Raw genomic sequence first — 22,803 nt, forward strand, 5'->3', positions numbered from 1 at the left:
AGTTAACGAAAAGGTCCTTTCCTCAGGGTTGAAGGTTAATATACCTCCCAGCTGGACGCTGCTTTCATCCCCACAGTGCCTCGACCCAAGACCCCTGTCTTCTTCCCATACACCCCCTTAACCTCCATCCCACCCCACCCGCCCATCAAACCCTCAACCCATCAGCTAATCACAAACAGCCCCTCAAAATATCAAACACATGACATCTCGGCAGTCAGAGCATGGAGTCTGGAGCAAAGTGTTTTAAATCTCAATCTTTTTCCCTTCGAGATTTGGGGTTCGCGGGAGCAGGTGAGGAGTCTTTTTTTTTTCTGATTTAAATTCATTTTAGCGAGTCCTTGTTTTTTTCGCATCCACTTCCGAGGCCACCCAAGAAGCCGGAGAGTACTAATGGCCCAGAGAGAAAAAGAGGGACTAGAGTAAGAGATAGGTGTCACACTCCTTGAATCTTTTTCCACCCCTCTAAGTTCAGATAATATAACACACATGCCATCACCACAGAGGAAAACCAGGATCTTAATGTCTGAGAGATACAGTGCCTTGCGAAAGTATTCGTCCCCCTTGAACTTTGCGACCTTTTGCCACATTTCAGGCTTCAAACATAAAGATATAAAACTGTATTTTTTTGTGAAGAATCAACAACAAGTGGGACACAATCATGAAGTGGAATGACATTTATTGGATATTTCAAACTTTTTTAACAAATCAAAAACAGAAAAATTGGGCGTGCAAAATTATTCAGCCCCTTTACTTTCAGTGCAGCAAACTCTCTTCAGAAGTTCAGTGAGGATCTCTGAATGATCCAATGTTGACCTAAATGACTAATGATGATAAATACAATCCACCTGTGTGTAATCAAGTCTCCGTATAAATGCACCTGCACTGTGATAGTCTCAGAGGTCCGTTAAAAGCGCAGAGAGCATCATGAAGAACAAGGAACACACCAGGCAGGTCCGAGATACTGTTGTGAAGAAGTTTAAAGCCGGATTTGTATACAAAAATATTTCCCAAGCTTTAAACATCCCAAGGAGCACTGTGCAAGCGATAATATTGAAATGGAAGGAGTATCAGACCACTGCAAATCTACCAAGACCTGGCCGTCCCTCTAAACTTTCAGCTCATACAAGGAGAAGACTGATCAGAGATGCAGCCAAGAGGCCCATGATCCCTCTGGATGAACTGCAGAGATCTACAGCTGAGGTGGGAGACTCTGTCCATAGGACAACAATCAGTCATATATTGCACAAATCTGGCCTTTATGGAAGAGTGGCAAGAAGAAAGCCATTTCTTAAAGATATCCATAAAAAGTGTTGTTTAAAGTTTGCCACAAGCCACCTGGGAGACACACCAAACATGTGGAAGAAGGTGCTCTGGTCAGATGAAACCAAAATTGAACTTTTTGGCAACAATGCAAAACGTTACGTTTGGCGTAAAAGCAACACAGCTCATCACCTTGAACACACCATCCCCACTGTCAAACATGGTGGTGGCAGCATCATGGTTTGGGCCTGCTTTTCTTCAGCAGGGACAGGGAAGATGGTTAAAATTGATGGGAAGATGGATGGAGCCAAATACAGGACCATTCTGGAAGAAAACCTGATGGAGTCTGCAAAAGACCTGAGACTGGGACGGAGATTTGTCTTCCAACAAGACAATGATCCAAAACATAAAGCAAAATCTACAATGGAATGCTTCAAAAATAAACATATCCAGGTGTTAGAATGGCCAAGTCAAAGTCCAGACCTGAATCCAATCGAGAATCTGTGCAACGAACTGAAAACTGCTGTTCACAAATGCTCTCCATCCAACCTCACTGAGCTCGAGCTGTTTTGCAAGGAGGAATAGGAAAAAATTTCAGTCTCTCGATGTGCAAAACTGATAGAGACATACCCCAAGTGACTTATAGCTGTAATTGCAGCAAAAGGTGGCGCTACAAAGTATTAACTTAAGGGTGCTGAATAATTTTGCACGCCCAATTTTTCAGTTTTTGATTTGTTAAAAAAGTTTGAAATATCCAATAAATGTCGTTCCACTTCATGATTGTGTCCCACTTGTTGTTGATTCTTCACAAAAAATACAGTTTTATATCTTTATGTTTGAAGCCTGAAATGTGGCAAAAGGTCACAAAGTTCAAGGGGGCCGAATACTTTCGCAAGGCACTGTATGTATTAATAGTGAAATAATAATACAAATTTAACCTTTTTAACTTTTTCTTGATGTCTGTAGTACTCCCCCTCACTCTTTCTATCTCTCTCTATCCCTTCCTCTCTTCTCTCTATCTTCTCCCTGTATTCCCCTCCCACTCTCTCCACCCCACTCTCTCCACCCCACTCTCTCCACCCCACTCTCTCCACCCCAGGAGCCAGTGATACAGCAGACACTCTGTTCCAGGAGGTGTTGGGGCGGAAGGATAAAGCTGACTCGACGCGGAACGCCCTCAACGTCCTGCAGCGCTTCAAGTTCCTCTTCAACCTGCCGCTCAACATCGAACGCAACATACATAAGGTATACACCGAGTTTCCAAAACATGAAGAACACTTTCCTAAGGTTGAGTTGCACCCTCCTTTTGCCCTCAGAATAGTCTCAATTCATCAGGGCATGGACTCTACAAGGTGTTGAAAGCGTTCCACAGGGATGCTGGCCCATGTTGACTCCAATGCTTCCCACAGTTTTGTCAAGTTGGCTGGATGTCCTTTGGTGGTGGACCATTCTTGATACACACGGGAAACTGTTGAGCGTGAAAAAAAAACGCTGCAGCGTTGCAGTTCTTGACCCACTCAAACCAGTGCGCCTGGCACCTACTACCATACCCCGTTCAAAGGCACCCTCTGAATGGCGCACTCACCCAATCCACGTCTCAATTGTCTCAAGGCTTAAAAATCTGTTTCCTGTTTCTTTAAAATCTTTAACCTGTTTCCTCCCCTTCATCTATACTGATGGAAGTGGATTTAACAAGTGAGATCAATAAGGGACCATGGCTTTCACCTGGATTCACCTAGGCAGTCTACGTCATGGAACACACGCACAGCATGCACACCTCAACCTGTTGCTCAATCTCCAGCCCGGCATCCAGAAGGTGGTGCTAGAGAAGCTAGAATGTCAAAGTGTCATGTTCATGTCCAGTGCACTCTACACACAAGTGTCTCCACGTATGAAATAATCCCCTGTCAAATAAAATATCTATACATTTTTTTAAATGAAGCATTGTGATATTGCTGTCTTGAGAATTGTATGTGTTCTCCTTCAGGGAGATTATGACGTGGTGATCAATGACTATGAGAAAGCCAAGTCTCTGTTCAGCAACACGGAGGTCTCGGTCTTTAAAAAAGGTAGGGTGAACTGAGCTTCTTGGAAGGGGGGGGTCCAGTTTACTGTGCTGGAAACAAGAGTAATGACGGTGTTCTCTCCTGTCTGTCTGTGTGTAGTGTATGCCGAGGTGGAGACGAGGATCGGGGCTCTGAAGATTCTGCTCCTGGACAAGCTACTGGAGACACCTTCAACCCTGCATGACCAGAAGAGATACATAAGGTCTCACTATGTATACACATACTGCACTGTAGAGGGTTAGATGTTACGCAGTGCAAAATTTAGTCATGTCTTTATGGTTTTAGTGTATTACATTTCCCATATTCGTTCTGTTTGCTCTTCTTACTTTCTGTCTCTGGCTCGTTGTTTGCCTCTTCTTTAGGGCTGGCACGTTCATTTTATAATCGTGTAACGGGACCGTGTTACCATGGATACGGACTCAACCGCACGTCGGCTGCAGCCATCTTCAGTGAGCTGTTTGTTCCACAAAACTCTAAAACTGCGTCCTCTCTAGACAGTTTTAGAATTCTGTGTTGTGGAGCAAACAGTGGACTGAAGACTGCTGCTGCCGACGTGCGGTTCAGTCCGTTTCCGTGGTAACTCTTTACAACGCGATGAAACATGGTTGCTTATTGGTTTGCAACAACCCCTTGCTGAAACAGTCTTCATTTTAGTTATGTTTTTTTTTTACGTTATGACGGTTATTTTATTTTCCTGATGGTCTTCCCCCCCGTAACTACGGTGACCGCGGTCATTTGGCTGAAAATGTACTTTTAATATACATCTTTCTTCATGTCTTGTTCTTTCTCCTCTCTCTCTCATTTTCTTTCTCGCTCACTTCCCTGTCTCTCTTAAATATCTGTCTCTCTCTATCCTTGTTCCTCTTTTCCCCTTGGTCTCATTTTCATTCTCTCCCTCTTTCGCCCCCTTTCCCGACATCCTGCATAGTTGTGGTCTTGGCTGGTTTATTATTGCTCAGACTGACTCGTCAGAACGAGAGAGCGCAGCCCTAGACCACAGCAGCCATCTTTCATCCTCCTACATTACATTATATTATAGCTAGCTAGCTTTACACGCCCACCATACCCCCAGTTTACCTTACACACATTAAGGGGACTAGCAGGCTGTGTTGGGGGTGAACTAGCTGGTTAGCTGGCTGAGGGGCTGTGGTGGGGGCTGTGGAGGGTTGGCTAAACCAGACCTGGGTTTTACGTAACGTTTACATTTGAGTAATTTAGCTGTGGCGTTACCGGTGACGCGCTTCCAGTTTCTGACTCATCCTCTCTGTCCCAACTGACACGGGAACTTCTACAGACGTGTTAAGCCTGGCGCATTGGTACAATGTCTACAGAGACGAACCACATGTCACAGTAAAATGGTTAAATTTATGTTCTTTTAAATACTGTGCTTGATTGAACTTGCCTGGTCAAATTTAACCAATAGAATATTCCCCAAAGTGCATACCAAAACCCGCCCGTCTGGTACTCTAGGCAATGAAATGTCCAAAGGATTTGGGAAATACTGCTTGAACCCAGGTCTTGTGGGGGCATACTGTAGAGACTGGCTGGCTAGGGGTTCAGAGGGATCTCCTGTAATGAGGAACAAATTAGTCTGGTCTGCCTGCTATGTGATGAAGCCAGCGCAGAGCCGCAGTCAGTGACTCAGACTCTTTTGTGATGATCCCACAGAGTACCGAGTGCAGCTGTACAGGGAATGTACTGGGGAAGAGGACTGTGGGTATGGGATGATGATTTTGGGGAGGAAGTTAGGTTAAGGCAAAGGCTGAGGGAGATCGAGGGCACAGGGTTTAGATTTTAACGGGTGTCCTATTGAAGTGCTGTTTACACCCATTTCTCACCTGAGTGTGTCAGTATCACCTGTGAAGTGCTGCGCCCACATTTTCACCCTTACCTGTGTGTGTTCCTTCCAGGTACCTGTCTGACCTGCATGCATCAGGGGACCCTGCCTGGCAATGTATCTCCGCCCAGCACAAGTGGATCCTCGGACTCATGCAGAACTGCAAGGAGGAGTTTATCAATTACCAGAGAGGTGAGTTAAACACACACACACACGTTATATCTATGTATACATGCACACACACACACACACACACACGCCATATGTCAACACGCTCCCTCCTGTCATCGCTCTCTCTTGGCATTGGACTTGGGTTTCAGGGCCCGACATGTTACAGCACACACACACACCGACACTAGGCTGCACAGATGGATTGGAACAATTAACCCCAATGAAGCTGTTTCTCTGTTAAATCAGTACCAGGAATAATGTGAAACCATCTGCTCAGGATGAACAGTACAGACCCATGCTCACACATATGCACAGACACGCACACACAAATGTACATATTGCTAGACACCCCTGTTATTAAGAACACCTGCTCGTTCCATGACAGACTGACCAGTTGAATCCAGGTGAAAGCTAGGATCCCCAAGTGATGTCACTTGTTAAATCCACTTCCAAATCCAATGTAGATGAAGGGGAGGAGACAGGTTAAAGAAGGACATGATTGTGTTTGTGTGCCATTCAGAGGGTGAATGGGCAAGACACTATTTAAGTGCCTTTTGAATGGGGTATGGTAGCAGGTGCCAGACGCACCGGTTTGTGTCAAGAACTGCAATGCTGCTGGGGTTTTCACCCTCAAACGTTTTGTGTATCAAGAATGGTCCAGCACCCAAAGGACATCCAGCCAACTTGACACGACTGTGGGAAGCATTGGAGTCAACATGGGACAGCAACTCAATATTAGAAAGTTGTTCTTAATGTTTTGTACACTCAGTGTCTATATAAGGGTGTGCATAGACAATATGGACATTATTGTTCTAGTTATATAGGATGAGCCATGACTAGAATACAGTATATACAGTATATAAAGTGGGTAAAAGGGTATGTAAACATTTTAAAAGGGACAAGTGTTCAATGACTGTATGTACATAGGGCAGCAGTCTCTAAGGTTCAGGGCAGGGTACCGGTCAGAGGCCGGCTAGTGATGACTGTTTAACAGTTTGATGGAGGGATATGGAAGCTGTTTCTCAGTCTCTCGATCACAGCTTTGATGTACAGCACCTTCAGAAAGTATTCACACCTCTTGACTTTTTCCACATTTTGTTGTGTTACAGCGTGAATTTAAAATTGATTTAAATTGAGATTTTGTATCACTGATCGACAGACACGAAAAGCTGAAATGTCTTGAGTCAGTAAGTGTTCAACCCTTTTGTTATGGCAAGCCTAAATAAGTTTAGAAGTAAACAGTTGCTTAACAAGTCACATAATAAGTTGCTTGGACTCGCTCTGTGTGCAACAATAGTGTTGAACATGATTTTTAAATGACTGCCTCATCTCTGTACCCCACACGTACACTTAGCTGTAGTCCCTCAGTCGAGCAGTAAATTTCAAGCACAGATTCAACCACAAAGACCAGGGAGGTTTTCCAATGCCTTGCAAATAAGGACACATATTGGTAGATATTTGTAAAAAAAATATATTAAAAGCTGACATTAAATATCCCTCTGAACATGGTGCAGTTATAAATTACACTTTGGATGGTGTATCAATACACCCAGTCACTACAGAGATACAGGCGCCCTTCCTAACTCAGTTGCCGGAGAGGAAGGAAAACACTCAGGGATTTTATCATGAGACCAATGGTGATCTTAAAACAATTAAAGTAATACTGCATCAAATATGGCAAAGAAATGAACTTTTGTCCTGAATACAACAAAACACTTCACTGAGTACCACATATTTTCAAGCATGGTGGTGGCTGCATCATGTTATGGGTATGCTTGTCATCGGCTAAGGACCACAAGTTTTTTTTTAGGATAATAGGAAACAGAATAGAATTAAGCACAGGCAAAATCCTAGAGGAAAACCTGGTTCAGTTTGCTTTCCAGCAGACACTGGGAGACGAATTCACCTTTCAGCAGGACAGTTGCCTAAAACACAAGGCCAAGTATACACTGGGTGGCCTAGTTACGGTTTTGACTTAAATCAGCTTGGAAATCTATGGCAAGACTTGCAAATGGCTGTCTAGCAATGATCAACAACCAACTTGAAAGAGCTTGAAGAATAAATAAAAAAAGTTTGTACAAAGCTCTTTGAGACGTACCCAGAAAGACTCACAGCAGTAATCACTGCCACAGGTGATTCTAACATGTATTGACTCAAGGAGTTGAATACTTCTGAATATTAACATTACATGGCATTTTGTGTATAAAAGTATGTGGACACCTGCTCGTCAAACATCTCATTACAAAATCATGGCCATTCATATGGAGTTGGTCCCCCTTTTGCTGCTATAACAGCTTCCACTCTTCTGGGAAGGCATTCCACTAGATGTTGGTGGACCATTTCTGTGGGGACTTGCTTCCATTCAGCCACGATCATTAGTGAGGTCGGGCACTGATGGACGATTAGGCCTGGCTCGCAGTCAGAGTTCCAATTCATCCAAAGGTGTTTGGTGGGGTTGAGGTCAGGGCTCTGTGCAAGCCAGTTAAGTTCTTCCACACTGATCTCGACAAACCATTTCTGTATGGACCTCGCTTTGTGCACAGGGGCATTGTCATCCTGAAACTATTGCCACAAAGTTGGAAGCACAGAATTGTTTAGAATGTCATTGTATGGTGTAGCGTTAAGATTTCCCTTCACTGGAACTAAGGGGCCTAGCTCGAACCATGAAAAACAGCCCAAGACCATTATTCCTCCTTAACCAAACTTTACAGTTAACACTATGCATTGGGGCAGGTAACGTTGTCCTGGCATCCGCCAAACCCAGATTCGTCAGTCGGACTGCCAGATGGTGAAGTGTGAATCATCACTCCAGAGTCCAATGGTGGCGAGCTTTACACCACTCCGGCTGACGCTTGACATTGCTCATGGTGATCTTAGGCTTGCAGACAGAACACTGCGTGGGTGGTGGCTGTCGTATATAGTGGAGTCAGAGTATAAACAGGGCTAATGCTAAGGGTAACAGTGGGTTCCGGGGCTCCGTGAGTATGGGGGCGGGTTATTGTGCGCTCTCTAATGCTCTTCACCTTGAGCTACAGAGCTGCATCACTCATCTCTGGGATCGAGTTAGTTACACATCGCGACAGACATGGACACTTGGACACAGCTGTCAGACAGCTGTTAGCCTATACGGAGACAGGAAGGTAAGTGTCTGTCTGTGAATTTAGTTAGGGCTCGTAGTGCATAGGCCTACTGTATGTAAGGTGAGTCTGTAATTCAGTACATGGATGTCACTCAGATACACTTATGGCATTATTTAAAGGAATCATTGAATATCAAATGCACACACATGCACACACTCAGCAGCAGCAGCAGCTGTCTCCTGTCCCCTGTCTTGTGAGCTCAGCCACTCTACGCACCTGGCAGCCATTTACACTCCTAGACCACATCCCTGCTTCCCTCAGCCCCCCCCCCCCCCCACACCAAACCCAAAACCAGTGCTTACCAAAAGCATCCCTCAACAGCAGCACCCACTGCCCCAACCCCACCAAGACCACATCCACCTAGCTACACCTAAACCTTTCCTCCACCTGCCCCACTCTCTCTCCTCACATCAATCATCGTCATTAAATAAAGGTTCAATATTTTTATTTAACTTAAAAAATATATAAAAAATATCATCAAACGTGCACACTAATTATTAATTATTATCCAGTGTTGTAGCTAGCAGAATGGACCTTGAGACCTATGAGTCACGCGTGACAGCGCAAGCCTATAGCTCTTCGATTTATTGGTAACTGTTGTAGTTTTCCTCTCATGTCTGGAATGTTCCAGAACGTGAAGGTTCGGAAGCTCATTCTAGTGTGTTGTTTTGACTCTTAATAATTACCTGTGAAAATACCCTAAAAATGTATATCCTTTTGTTTGAAACACAATGAATCACATTTTTGTGTGTGGTTGGTTGGTTTGTAGCGTAGCCGCGAGCAGGGCAGCGCTAGCAGTCAGTTGCTTCTGTATGTCTATAAGCTCCCATTTTATTTGTCTGTTATCTCAATCGATCTCTGCCCAATTCAATTACAAACTGTGTTGCTTTTAGTTCCTGAACAATACACACCCCGCCAAGGAGAAATACAATTAGCAGCAATTGTGTTTGTAGGAAAATAACGTTGTCAGTCGGGTGAATGGTTAGAAGGCCAGGACACACTGACTGGTGCAGATCTTCACTGTGCAGTCTTCGGGTATTTATTAGGCAGTGTTAGGGTATTAAGAAAAACTTGAAGGGGCAATTTCAAACCCGGCTGTATTCATATCAACAGCCTGGTAATTCTGTCATTTGAACAGCTCAATGTAAATAACAGATAGGAAAACATGGACAAGAATGAGAGGGAGAAAGCAGCTCCATATTCTAAAAGTATGTGGACACCTGCTCGTCGAACATCTCATTCTAAAATCATGGGCATTAATATGGAGTTGGTCCCCCTTTGCTGCTATAACAGCCTCCACTCTTCTGGGATGGCTTTCCACTGCATTCTCTGTGCAGGCCAGTCAAGTTCTTCCACACCGATCTGAAGCGTGATTCATCACTCCAGAGAATGCATTTTCACTGTTCCAGATTCCAATGGCAGCGAGCTTTACACCATTCCAACGTCACTTGGCATTGTGCATGGTGATCTTAGGCTTGTGTGCTGCTGCCCGGCCATGGAAACCCATTTCATGAAGCTTCCAGAGGAGTTTAGAACTCGGTAGTGAGTGGCAACCGAGGACAGATGATTTTTACGCGCCACATGCTTCAGCACTCGGCGGTCCCATTCAGTGAGCTTGTGTGGCATACCACTTTGCAGCCGAGCCGTTGTTGCTCCTCAACTTTTCCACCTCACAATAACAGCACTTACAGTTGACCGGGACAGCTCTAGCAGGGCAGAAATTTGACAAACTGACTTGTTGGAAGGTGGCATCATATGACGGTGCCACTTTGAAAGTCAATGAGCTCTTCAGTGAGGCCATTCTATTTCCAATGTTTGTCTATGGAGATTGCATGGCTGTGTGCTCTATTTTATACTCCTGTCAGCAACGGGCTGAAATCCACTAATTTGAAGGGGCGTCCACATACTTTTGTGTGTACATATAGTGTATGTAGAATGTGTTCGTCCTTTACAGGATCACTGGATATGTATCTTCTGCACGTGTATGTGTGTGGGAGAGAGTGAGTGCAATAGAGAAAGGGGGAGTGTGTGTATGGTGTTTAGACAGAAAGCAGTGTGTGTGTGTGGTCGGGGTTGCGACCCCGTGGGGAACAGGAAGTCGTGCGACCTGCAGGGTAGAGAAGGAAGTGAGCTGCACCGCGCTGACAGAAGACACACAGGGTCTTCAACACACACAGACATGCATACACACACTCACAGAAAGAATTAACTTTCTAATCGTACACATTAAACACACAAGAAACTTTGAAACACACTCTCAATCAGTGTATGGCCATACCGATAAACACACACAATGGGCACACGGACACACACTGCACATATGGAGCTGCTTTCTCTCTCTCATTCTTGTCCATGTTTTCCTATCTTTCTTTTTATAGAGAGAGGGATGAGAGCTGCTGCTGTTGATCCAGGTGTCGGGTGAACCCTTTCCCATGGTGTCGTGTGTGTGTGCCTAAATATGTACTTCCAAACATATGTGTTTCTACTTAATGTGCGGCTATATATTCATGCGTTTGAAAAACCGTGTCTGGTTTGTCTGACTCACCTTGTAGACTTTCCTCACATTTGGAGATGGACGGGTTTGATCTGCTGTACTGTAAGCCTGCTGCCCAAGCAGTCTGGGGTTTTCTCCAAAGCTCATAGACCGCAACATACACAAGAGAACGAGTTTGTGACTCACTGTGTGTGTGTCATATGTTCTGGAAATAAGCCCTGTTATTTTTCTCAATGCGTTTACAATAAGGATCTGTGGGCGTGCTATTTAAGCTCTAGTAGTGTTGTTGTATTAGTGCTTTACCCTGAGTTTCTATCACAGCCTTATCAGTGCAGGTTTCACTTTCATGTCAAAGACCAAAGGTCACAGGGCTGACCTTTCACCCCGTCCAGGTTTTCTTTACCAAACCTCATCCAGTGACCCACAGGAGTGCACTAAGCCAAGTGCACTGGAAGCAAGGGTGCAAAATAACCGTGCCTTCAGCATAAGAGTGCCAGTCAGCCAGTCACCCCCTGGCTGCAGTACCACTGTAGCTCTCTATCACCATCTTGTGGAGAGCAGTGAGCGGCCTGATGAGGCCAGAGTAATCTGACCCAGATCCGCACAGACATCACTGTGCCCAGTGTGGCCCAGCTAAACCCAGTTCGCCTCTGCCCCGTACAAACAGTGGGTTTGCACTCTCTTCAGCTCCCCTTTGCTCGCTTCTCCTCTCCTCATCCTCCCCCTTTTACTTTTCTCTCTCACCCTGAAACAACAGGGCATTCTATCTGTTACTGGCCAGGGGAGAGGTGGACCAGAAGACAAATAAAGAACGAAGGAGAGGAGCGAGTGAGGGATTGTTTGGTGTGAAAGGCTGCTGAGATTATTGAGGAATGGGGAGTTATTATGAAAAAGGTTTATTTAATCTCTCAAGTATGTGTTCCTGTGGGTTTATTTCTCTCTTTTTCTCTCTCCCCCTCTCCTTCTATCTCTCCATCTCAGTGGGCTTGGGGGCCATAGCCCTGGATCTAGAGGGGGACCCTCGCCCAACGGCTTTCAGTAGGATCAGGGACACAGCTCCTCTGAATAAGGGGGGCATCTTGCATACCCCACGCCACGGCAGTGAGTAATCCTACTATATTATAGGACAGTATAACAATACACACACTCTACCAGACATTTTCAACCTGGGAGTTTTGAAAGGGTTTTGGACATGTTTCCCCAAAAAACATCAGCACTGTGTACAGTACATTTGTAAAGTTTAATTGTGAACTATTCTGTATTTTTATGTACACTATAACCGGTCTGTCTCCTGGCTTTGTGTGTTGCAGCCTGGCATTATGAGACACCCCAGCAGGTGCAGTTTGTGGAGAAGCTGTCGGACGTGGTGATTGGCCAGCTCCCCAACTTCTGGAAGCTCTGGATCTCCTATGTCAACGGCAGCCTCTTCAGCGAGGTATGCAAAACAGATAGTGATTGGGTGTCATGAATGTAATGATCCAAGACAGCATATTTTCACTGTTGTCAAACGTGTGCTTTTATCAGACTGGAGAGAAATCTGGCCAGGTTGAAAAGTCAAAGAAGAATGCCAGGCAGAGACAGAACGACTTTAAGGTGAGTTGTGTTGGATATAGTTTTAGATACACTTTTTATAACCGTAAGAATGCCCTCTCATCAGTGTCTACAGTTTTCAGAGCTAAAGCAAAATGGGCAGTGCCTTGTAATGGGCCCAAAGTGGTATTGTTGTATTGTTATAGGACTCAAGTCTGTTTCTGTGTGTCTGTATAGAAAATGATAGAGGAGGTGACTCATCGCTTGGTGAAGCTGGTGAGAGGTGCTCTGCTCCCCTCCACCCTGACAGAGCTGGAGCTGAGATTGTACGGTGGCTGGGAGAATAAGACTGAGCTCACTGGACCCTGGCTTACTCAGGTCATACACATCGTTAGGTATGGACATGTCACTATAGTGCAGAGTTCCCCAACTGGTGGCCCGCGCACTGAATTTGGCTCGTGGGTGGTTTTATTTGGCCCCCCAAATTCGCTGACAATTATTATTATCTTTATTGTTGGACATAAGATTCTAAAAACACAAGGAAATGAGCTCCAAGTGATTTTAATTTTGGAAATCTGTTCTGAAGTATTCCCACGCATAATAGAGAAACACAGTTGAAGTTGGAAGTTTACATACACCTTAACCAACTACATTTTAGCTCCGTTCTTCACAATTTCTGACATTTATTCCAGTAAGGATCACCACTTTATTTTAAGAATGTGAAATGTCAGAATAATAGTAGAGCGAATTATTTATTTCAGCTTTTGTTTCTTTCATCACATTCCCAGTGGGTCAGAAGTTTACATGCACTCAATTAGTATCTGGTAGCATTGCCTTTAAATTGTTTAACTTGGGTCAAACGTTTCAGATAGCCTTCCATAAGCTTCCCACGATAAGTTGGGTGTATTTTGGCCCATTCCTCCTGCCAGAGCTGGTGTAACTGAGTCAGGTTTGTAGGCCTTCTTGCTCGCACACTCTTTTCCAGTTCTGCCCACAAATTTTATTGGATTGAGGTCAGGGCTTTGTGATGGCCACTCCAATACCTTGACTTTGTTGTCCTTAAGTCATTTTGCCACAACTTTGGAATTATGTTTGGGGTCATTGTCCATTTGGAAGACCCATTTGCGACTAAGCTTTAACTTCTTGACTGATGTCTTGAGATGTTGCTTCAATATATCCACGTAATTTTCTTTCCTCATGATGCCATCTATTTTGGTTTGTGCACCAGTCCCTCCTGCAGCAAAGCACCCCCACAATATGATGCTGCCACCCCTGTGCTTCACGGTTGGGATGGTGTTCTTCGGCTTGCAAGCCTCCCCCTTTTTCCTCCAAACATAGCGATGGTCATTATGGCCAAACAGTTCCATTTTTGTTTCATCCGACCAGAGGACATTTCTCCAAAAAGTATGATCTTTGTCCCCATGTGTAGGCGTGCTTTTTTTTGTGGCGGTTTGGGGGCAGTGGCTTCTTCCTTGTTGAGCAGCCTTTCAGGTTATGTCGATATAGGACTTGTTTTTACTGTGGCTATAGATACTTTTGTACCCGTTTCCTCCAGCATCTTCACAAGGTCCTTTGCTGTTGTTCTGGGATTGATTTGCTATTTTCGCACCAAAGTACGTTCATCTCTAGGAGACAGAACGCGTCTCCTTCCTGAGTGGTTTAATGGCTGCGTGTTCCCATGGTGTTTATATTTCCGTACTATTGTTTGTACAGATGAACGTGGTACCTTCAGGTGTTTGGAAATTGCTCCCAAGGATGAACCAGACTTGTGGAGGTCTATAATTTATTTTCTGAGGTCTTGGCTGACTTCTTTTGATTTTCCCATGATGTCAAGCAAAGAGTTGTTGGAAGAATTCCTTGTCATGCATGAAGTAGATGTCCTAACCAACTTGCCAAAACTATAGTTTGTTAACAAGAAATTTGTGGAGTGGTTGAAAAACGAGTTTTAATGACTCCAACCTACGTGTATGTAAACTTCCAACTTCAACTGTTTATACAAATGTAAGCCAGGTTTGAATTGATTTTGTTTTAGTCAAATATTATCTGTTTTTCATTCTTGCATTCAATTTGCAGTTTGTAGTCTACAAATGATTTGTAATTATGTTTCAGCCCCCCGACCATCCGCTCAAGATAAATCTGAATCTAACTGATAATCCCTGATTTTGTGTGTGTGTGTGAGAACGTATACCCCATATTCCTGACCCCCAATCCCCATATTCCTGACCCCCAATCCCACCTCCACTGTCTCACCGTCTCTATCGCTTTCCTGCCTTCTATTTCTCCCTCATTTCTTACCCTCCTCTCTCCCCTCTCTCTTTTTCTCCCACGTCTTCAGAATAATTTTTGAGGCTCTGGTAGCTCTCGAGATCCCCAATGATCTACTGCAGGTGATCCAGGATCTATTGTTAGAGCTGAGACACCACTGTCTACTGGTCACCCTGCACCACACCGCAGAGGGTGAGGAAAGGGAGGATGGAGATATGGGGGGGGGGGGGTGAGGGGGATCTACTGTTGTAGCTGAGACACCACTGTTGACTGGTCACCCTGCACCACACCACAGAGTGGAAGGGAGGGAGGGATCTACTGTAGGAGCTGAGACATCAACTGGTCATCCTGCCCTCTGCACCCTGGAGAGAGGGGGAGCTGGAAGGATAGCGATGTAGCAAGGTTTGATGGATAGGGGAGAGGAGAAATGGAAGGGGTGAGTTATGTGAGGTTAGAGAAAATGTGGTTAACAAGTTTGGTTATTCTGACAGTGGTCCTAGTTCTATAGAACATCTGGGTTGATAGTACCAACTAAAGGTGGTTTTGAAGGTAGTTATACACTAGTTTAGAGGGTCATTTCACTTTCTACTGCAGTCTTCCTCCAAACAACTCTCACAGTCCTATTTAAAATGTAATGTGAACTGGTCAGTTGTTAGCCATCTTCTACCTAGTAGATCAAAAATCATGTAAAGAGTTCACACATTTGTAGCCTCTACAATCATTCATGTTTTTTAATGTGCTTTGTCAGATGTCAAAAGGGTTGCAGAGAAAGAGGACTGGGTCGTAGACAATGAAGGAATCACCAGCCTGGTAAAGCTATAGTTACTATAACATACACTCCACTTAGTGATATATCATGATTTATTATGGTAAGATACAGTATGATATAAAATATGACATGGTGTAATCTACAGTGCATTCGGAAAGTATTCAGACCCCTTGACTTTTTCCACATTTTGTTACGTTAAAACCTTATTCTAAAATATATACACTACCGTTCAAAAGTTTGGGTTCACTTGGAAATGTCCTTGTTTTTGAAAGGCAAATATTTTGGTCCATTAAAGAACAACAAATTGATCAGAAATACAGTGTAGACATTGTTAATGTTGTAAATGACTATTGTAGCTCGAAACAGCTGATATCTACATAGTCATTCAGAGGCCCATTATCAGCAACCATCACTCCTGTGTTCCAATGGCACGTTGTGTTACCTAATCCAAGTTTATAATTTTAAAAGGCAAAATGATAATTAGAAAACCCTTTTACAATTAGGTTAGCACAGCTGAGAAATGTTGTTCTGATTAAAGAAGCAATAAAACTAGCCTTCTTTAGACTAGTTGAGTATCTGGAGCATCAGCATTTGTGGGTTCGATTACAGGCTCAAAATGACCAGAAACAAATAACTTTCTTCTGAAACTCATCAGTCTATTCTTGTTCTGAGAAATGAAGGCTATTCCATGTGAGAAATTGCCAAGAAACTGAAGATCTCGTACAACGCTGTGTACTACTCCCTTCATATAACAGCGCAAACTTTTTTTTATTTATTATTTTTTATTTCACCTTTATTTAACCAGGTAAGCTAGTTGAGAACAAGTTCTCATTTGCAAATGCGACCTGGCCAAGATAAAGCATAGCAGTTCGACACATACAACAACACAGAGTTACACATGGAATGAACAAAATATACAGTCAATAATACAGTAGAAAACAAAGTCTATATACAGTGAGTGCTCTAATCAGAATAGAAAGAGGAGTGGGAGGCCCTGGTGCACAACTGAGCAAGAGGACAAGTACAGTGGGGCAAATTTTCATCATAGGTACTCTTCAACTATGACAGACAAAATGAGAAGGAAAAAAATCCAGAAAATCACATTGTAGGATTTTTAAATGAATTTATTTGCAAATTATGGTGAAAAATAAGTATTTGGTCAATAACAAAAGTTTATCTCAATACTTTGTTATATACCCTTTGTTGGCAATGACAGAGGTCAAACATTTTCTGTAAGTCTTCACAAGGTTTTCACACACTGTTGCTGGTATTTTGGCCCATTCCATGCAGATCTCCTCTAGAGCAGTGATGTTTTGGGGCTGTTGCTGGGCTACACGGACTTTCAACTCCCTCCAAAGATTTTCTATGTGGTTGAGATCTGGAGACTGGCTAGGCCACTCCAGGACCTTGAAATGCTTCTTACGAAGCCACTCCTTCGTTGCCTGGGCGGTGTGTTTGGGATCATTGTCATGCTGAAAGACCCAGCCACGTTTCATCTTCAATGCCCTTGCTGATGGAAGGGGGTTTTCACTCAAAATCTCACGATACATGGCCCCAGTCATTCTTTCCTTTACACGGATCAGTCGTCCTGGTCCCTTTGCAGAAAAACAGCCCCAAAGAATAATGTTTCCACCCCCATGCTTCACAATAGGTATGGTGTTCTTTGGATACAACTCAGCATTCTTTGTCCTCCAAACACGAAGAGTTGAGTTTTTACCAAAAAGTTCTATTTTGGTTTCATCTGACCATATGACATTCTCCCAATCTTCTTCTGGATCATCCAAATGCTCTCTAGCAAACTTCAGACGGGCCTGGACATGTACTGGCTTAAGCAGGGGGACACGTCTGACACTGCAGGATTTGAGTCCCTGGCAGCGTAGTGTGTTACTGATGGTAGGCTTTGTTTGCGGCAGGGTAGCCTAGTGGTTAGAGCGTTGGACTAGTAACCAGAAGGTTGCCATTCAAACCCCCGCGCTGACAAGGTACAAATCTGTCGTTCTGCCCCTGAACAGGCAGTTAACCCACTGTTCCTAGGCAGTCATTGAAAATAAGAATTTGTTCTTAACTGACTTGCCTAGTTAAATAAAGGTAAAATAAAATAAAACTTTGGCCCCAGCTCTCTGCAGGTCATTCACTAGGTCCCCCCGTGTGGGTCTGTGATTTTTGCTCACCGTTCTTGTGATCATTTTGACCCCACGGGGTGAGATCTTGCGTGGAGCCCCAGATCGAGGGAGATTATCAGTGGTCTTGTATGTCTTACATTTCCTAATAATTGCTCCCACAGTTGATTTCTTCAAACCTAGCTGCTTACCTATTGCAGATTCAGTCTTCCCAGCCTGGTGCAGGTCTACAATTTTGTTTCTGGTGTCCTTTGACAGCTCTTTTGTCTTGGCCATAGTGGAGTTTGGAGTGTGACTGTTTGAGGTTGTGGACTTTTATACTGATAACAAGTTCAAACAGGTGCCATTAATACAGGTAACGAGTGGAGGACAGAGGAGCCCTTTAAAGAAGAAGTTACAGGTCTGTGAGATCCAGAAATCTTGCTTGTTTGTAGGTGACCAAATACTTATTTTCCAACATAATTTGCAAATAAATTCATTAAAAATCCTACAATTTGATTTTCTGGAGAGAGAAAAATCTCATTTTGTCTGTCATAGTTGAAGTGTACCTATGATGAAAATTACAGGCCTCTCATCTTTTTAAGTGGGAGAACTTGCACAATTTGTGGCTGACTAAATACTTTTTTGCCCCACTGTACATTAGTGTCGAGTTTGAGAAACGGACGCCTTACAAGTCCACAACTGGCAGCTTCATTAAATGGTACCCGCAAAACACAAGTCTCAACGTCAACAGTAAAGAGGTGACTTCGGGATGCTGGCCTTCTAGGCAGAGTTGCAATGAAAAAGCCAAGTCTCAGACTGGCCAATAAAAACAAAAGATTAAGATGGGCAAAAGAACACAGACACTGGACACTGGAAGATTGGAAAAAAAGTTATGGACAGACAAATCTAAAGTTTGAGGTGTTCAAATCACAAAGAAGTACATTTGTGAGATGCAGAAAAAATGTAAATATGCTGGAGGAGTGCTTGATGTCATCTGTCAAGCATGGTGGAGGCAATGTGATGGTCTGGGAGTGCTTTGGTGGTGGTAAAGTGGGAGATTTGTACAGGGTTAAAGGGATCTTGAAGAAGGAAGGCTGTCACTCCATTTTGCATGCCATACCCTGTGGACAGCGCTTAATTGGAGCCAATTTCCTCCTACAACAGGACAATGACCCAAAGCACAACTCCAAACTATGCAAGAACTATTTAGGGAAGAGGCAGTCAGCTGGTATTCTGTCTATAATGGAGTGGCCAGCACAGTCACCAGATCTCAACCCTATTGAGCTGTTGTGGGAGCAGCTTGACCGTATGGTGCGTAAGAAGTGCCCATCAAGCCAATCCAACTTGTGGGTGGTGCTTCAGGAAGCATGCGGTGAAATCTCTTCAGACTACCTCAATAAATTGACAACTAAAATGTCAAAGGTCTGCAAGGCTGTAATTGCTGCAAATGGAGTATTTTTTGACGGAAGCTAAGTTTGAAGGACACAATTATTATTTCAATTAAGAATCATTATTTATAACCTTGTCAACGTCTTGACTATATTTCCTATTCATTTTGCAACTCATTTCATGTATGTTTTCATGAAAAACATTTCTAAGTGAACCCAAACTTTTGAACGGTAGTGTATGTGTGTGTATGTATATATATTTTTCTCATCAATCTGCACTCAAAACCCCATAATGACAAAGCATCTCATTTTTTGAAAATCTTTGCAAATGTTTTATAGATAATCTAAGTATTCAGACTCTTTACGCAGTACATTGTTGAAACACCTTTGGCAGCGATTACAGCCTTGATTCTTCTTGGGTATGACGCTACAAGCTTGTCACACTTGTATTTGGGGAGTTTCTCCCATTCTTCTCACCAGACCCTCTCTGAACCTTCGCCCCAGTCTGAGGTCCTCAGCGCTCTGGAGCAGGTTTTCATCCATGATCTCCCTGTACTTTGCTCAGTTCATCATTCCCTTTATCCTGACTAGTCTCCCAGTCCTTGTCACTGAAAAACATCCCCACTGCGTGATGCTGTCACCACCATGCTTCACCGTAGGGATGGTGCCAGGTTTCTTCCAGACGTGATGCTTGGCATTCAGGCCTAAGAGTTCAATCTTGGTTTCATCAGATCACAGAATCTTGTTTCTCATGGTCTGAGAGTCTTTAGGTGCCTTTTGGCAAACTCCAAGCAGACACTTGTCTTTTACTGAGGAGTGTCTTCCGTCTGGCCACTCTACCATAAAGTCCTGATTGGTGGAGTGCTGCAGAGATGGTTGTCCTTCTGAAAGGTTCTCCCATCTCCACAGAGGAACTCTGGAGCTATGTCAGAGTGACCATCGGGTTCTTGGTCACCTCCCTGACCAAGGCCCTTCTCCCCCAGTTGCTCAGTTTGGCCAGGCAGCCTGTACTTGGAAGAGTCTTGGTGGTTCCAAACTTCTTCCATTTAAGAATGATAGAGGCCACTGTGTTCTTGGGGACCTTCAATGCTGCGAAAATGTTTTGGTACCCTTCCCCAGATCTGTGTTTGCCTCTACAGACAATTTATTCGACCTCATGGCTTAGTTTTTGCTCTGAAAGGAAAGGGAAAGGGGTTACCTAAGGGGTTACCTAAGGGGTTACCTAATCAGTTGTACAACTGAATGCTTTCAACTGAAATGGGTCTTCCCGCATTTAACCCAACCCCTCTGAACCAGAGAGGTGCGGTGGGCTGCCTTAATCGACATGCACGTCTTCGGCGCCCGGGGAACAGTGGGTTAACTGATATGCACTGTCCAGTGTGTGGGACCTTAGATAGACAGGTGTGTTCCTTTCCAAATCATGTCCAATCAATTGAATTTACCACAGACTCCATTTACGTTGTAGCAACATCTCAAGGAAGATCAATGGAAACAGGATGCACCTGAGCTCAATTTCGAGTCTCATAGCAAAGGGTCTGAATACTTATGTAAATAAGGTTTTTGTTTTTAATTTTTAATACGTTTGCAAACATTTCTAAAAAACAGTTTTGCTTTGTCATTATGGGGTATTGTGTGTAGATTGAGAAAAATATATAATTGTATCAATTTTAGAATAAGGCTGTAACGTAACAAAATGTGGAAAATGTCAAGTGGTCTGAATACTTTCTGAATACACTATGTATTCGATCTTTGTGTTGTGAGCAGCCGGCCCAGTTTGAGCAGTGCATGGTGCAGATGCTGCAGTCACTCAAAGAACCCATGGAGACCAAACCTGGGGAGGTCAATGTAAGAAACACACACACATTACACTATCACAGAATCTCATTCATCTATGTGAACTACAAGTTAACTGCCAAAATTAGGGAAACACCAACATAAAGTGTCTTAATGGGGTGTTGGTCCAACGCGAGCCACCAGATCAGCTTCACTGCACCTTGGCATAGATTCTCAGGCTTCGCTCCATAATCTTCTTTAAGTGTTCAATTTGGGTTGAGATTTGGTGAATGAGACACACACACACACACACTTTAAACCCCCTATGCTCCTTTGAGACCACTCTTTCAGAGTCAATGAGATTTCTTCTAGCCATGGTAGCTAAAATAATGGGCAACTGGACATTTGTATACATGACCCCTAAGCATGATGGGATATTAATTGCTTAAATGACAAACCACACCTGTGTGGATGCACCTGCTTTCAATATAAGTTGTATCCCTCCTTTACTCAAGTGTTTCCTTTATTTTGGTAGTTACCTGGATATGTTGTTGTATTGGACCACGTTACAGTGTGATAGTTGTTTTATGCGGCTGAGTGTCCTGTCTCACCTTGCTCTCCTCCCCTGTCTTCAGATCCTCCAGTTGGATCAGGACCAGGCCTCAGAGCTCTGTGTGGACATCATAAAGGTACTGTACAGTCACTGCAGATTAGGTTTACAGTATATTTTACCACAATAATACGGAGTAGAGATTCATATTACAGTATAGTTCAACATAGGATTCCCTTCAATAAAGCTGGTAGTTTAGCATGAAGGTATGGTGTGAATGTCACTAGAGAATAAGTTTACTCTATATTTCACTCTGTCTACACTGAAGGGACTCCTACAGGTCACAGGTCGTCTATAGGCTACAATACAGAAGTCCGGTAGGCATTTAGGGACAGTTTCCAGGACACAGATTAAAACTAGTCCTGGACTTTCAATGGAGAATCTCCACTGAGATTAGTCTATCAATGTCCGTTGAACTGGCCCTCAGATTATTGTAGACTTTTTAACTTTGTAGCATGAAGGGGCCAGGAAGCTCTGTGGGAGGATCATGAAGGTACGGTACAAAGTAGAGTCAAGGATTACGTCATATTTCACCATAGGAATACCAACAGAAACCAGTCGTTTACTGTAGGTCTTCACTGCACAAATTCAGTTCAAATTCAGTAGACATGTAGATGATGTTACTTTCCGAGCAGGTTCGAGAGCAAGTGGAAAAGCTCTGGAAGGACATCAATAAGGTATGGTACAGACTAGATAAGAGACTAGGATTACACTCCTATTACCCCAAAGGAATCACTACAGATTCTAGGTAGTTTTACTGTAGGTTTACAGTGCAATCCATTCACCCCATTCAGTAGACTTTTAGAATATAGTACACTGTTACTGTTGTCTAGGTGTGTCTGAGTAACTGATCTGTATATGTGACTGACCTGTAACACCTATTCCAGGTGTTCATCAACTGCTTGGAGCAGCTGAGCACTAAAACAGACAGAGACATCGACACCTCACGGTGAGTACAGGCAGGGAATTTACTTCCAGTGTCCTTTTCTATGTCTGCATTAGTGTTTTTTAAACTCTTCGGTGTGTGTGTTCTCAGTATGTCCGTGGACCTGGCCTCTCCAAACTTGTTCAGTGGCATTCAGGAGGACTTCTGTCCAACACTGGTATGAAAATCTTATTTTTCTCATTCTATTGGCCTAAATTTTTTGAGACTATTGGCCTCAATTTCACTCTACAGGATTACCGATGTCAGTAAGCGTTCTCAATTAGGGTTCTTTCTCGCTCTCTATCTCTCTTACAATCTCACCCCACTACACACACAAACAAACACACACATGTATCTCCTTCACTGGCAAACCAAACCACTCTGTGTTATGATGCTGTTTCCTGGTTGTGGACAGGAAGCAGGCACAACCTTATTTCCTGTAAATACTATATGCTGAGATGAGAGTGAATGGC

General features: G+C 43.6%; 1 protein-coding gene across 9 annotated transcripts in view; it reads left to right on the forward strand.

Annotated features, from left to right (window-relative positions):
- The window catches only part of LOC109898093 (exocyst complex component 2), a 101,195-nt gene that overhangs the window by 52,149 nt on the left and 26,243 nt on the right, over positions 1 to 22,803 (forward strand). For 6 of the 9 annotated variants that reach the window (XM_031833604.1, XM_020492885.2, XM_031833603.1 and 3 more), the window contains 15 exons: positions 2,360 to 2,505; positions 3,248 to 3,329; positions 3,426 to 3,528; positions 5,237 to 5,355; positions 11,950 to 12,069; positions 12,279 to 12,403; positions 12,493 to 12,561; positions 12,736 to 12,893; positions 14,834 to 14,955; positions 15,512 to 15,573; positions 20,787 to 20,867; positions 21,431 to 21,484; positions 22,041 to 22,082; positions 22,293 to 22,354; positions 22,442 to 22,508. In XM_031833604.1, coding sequence (XP_031689464.1) covers positions 2,360 to 2,505; positions 3,248 to 3,329; positions 3,426 to 3,528; positions 5,237 to 5,355; positions 11,950 to 12,069; positions 12,279 to 12,403; positions 12,493 to 12,561; positions 12,736 to 12,893; positions 14,834 to 14,955; positions 15,512 to 15,573; positions 20,787 to 20,867; positions 21,431 to 21,484; positions 22,041 to 22,082; positions 22,293 to 22,354; positions 22,442 to 22,508 — 1,412 coding nt within the window. The remainder of the gene's footprint in view (positions 1 to 2,359; positions 2,506 to 3,247; positions 3,330 to 3,425; positions 3,529 to 5,236; positions 5,356 to 11,949; positions 12,070 to 12,278; positions 12,404 to 12,492; positions 12,562 to 12,735; positions 12,894 to 14,833; positions 14,956 to 15,511; positions 15,574 to 20,786; positions 20,868 to 21,430; positions 21,485 to 22,040; positions 22,083 to 22,292; positions 22,355 to 22,441; positions 22,509 to 22,803) is intronic. The other 3 variants (XM_031833606.1, XM_020492887.2, XM_020492889.2) reach the window with 1 other exon arrangement.

The sequence above is a fragment of the Oncorhynchus kisutch genome, linkage group LG10 (assembly GCF_002021735.2).
Source record: "Oncorhynchus kisutch isolate 150728-3 linkage group LG10, Okis_V2, whole genome shotgun sequence".
NCBI classification, from domain to species: domain Eukaryota; kingdom Metazoa; phylum Chordata; class Actinopteri; order Salmoniformes; family Salmonidae; genus Oncorhynchus; species Oncorhynchus kisutch.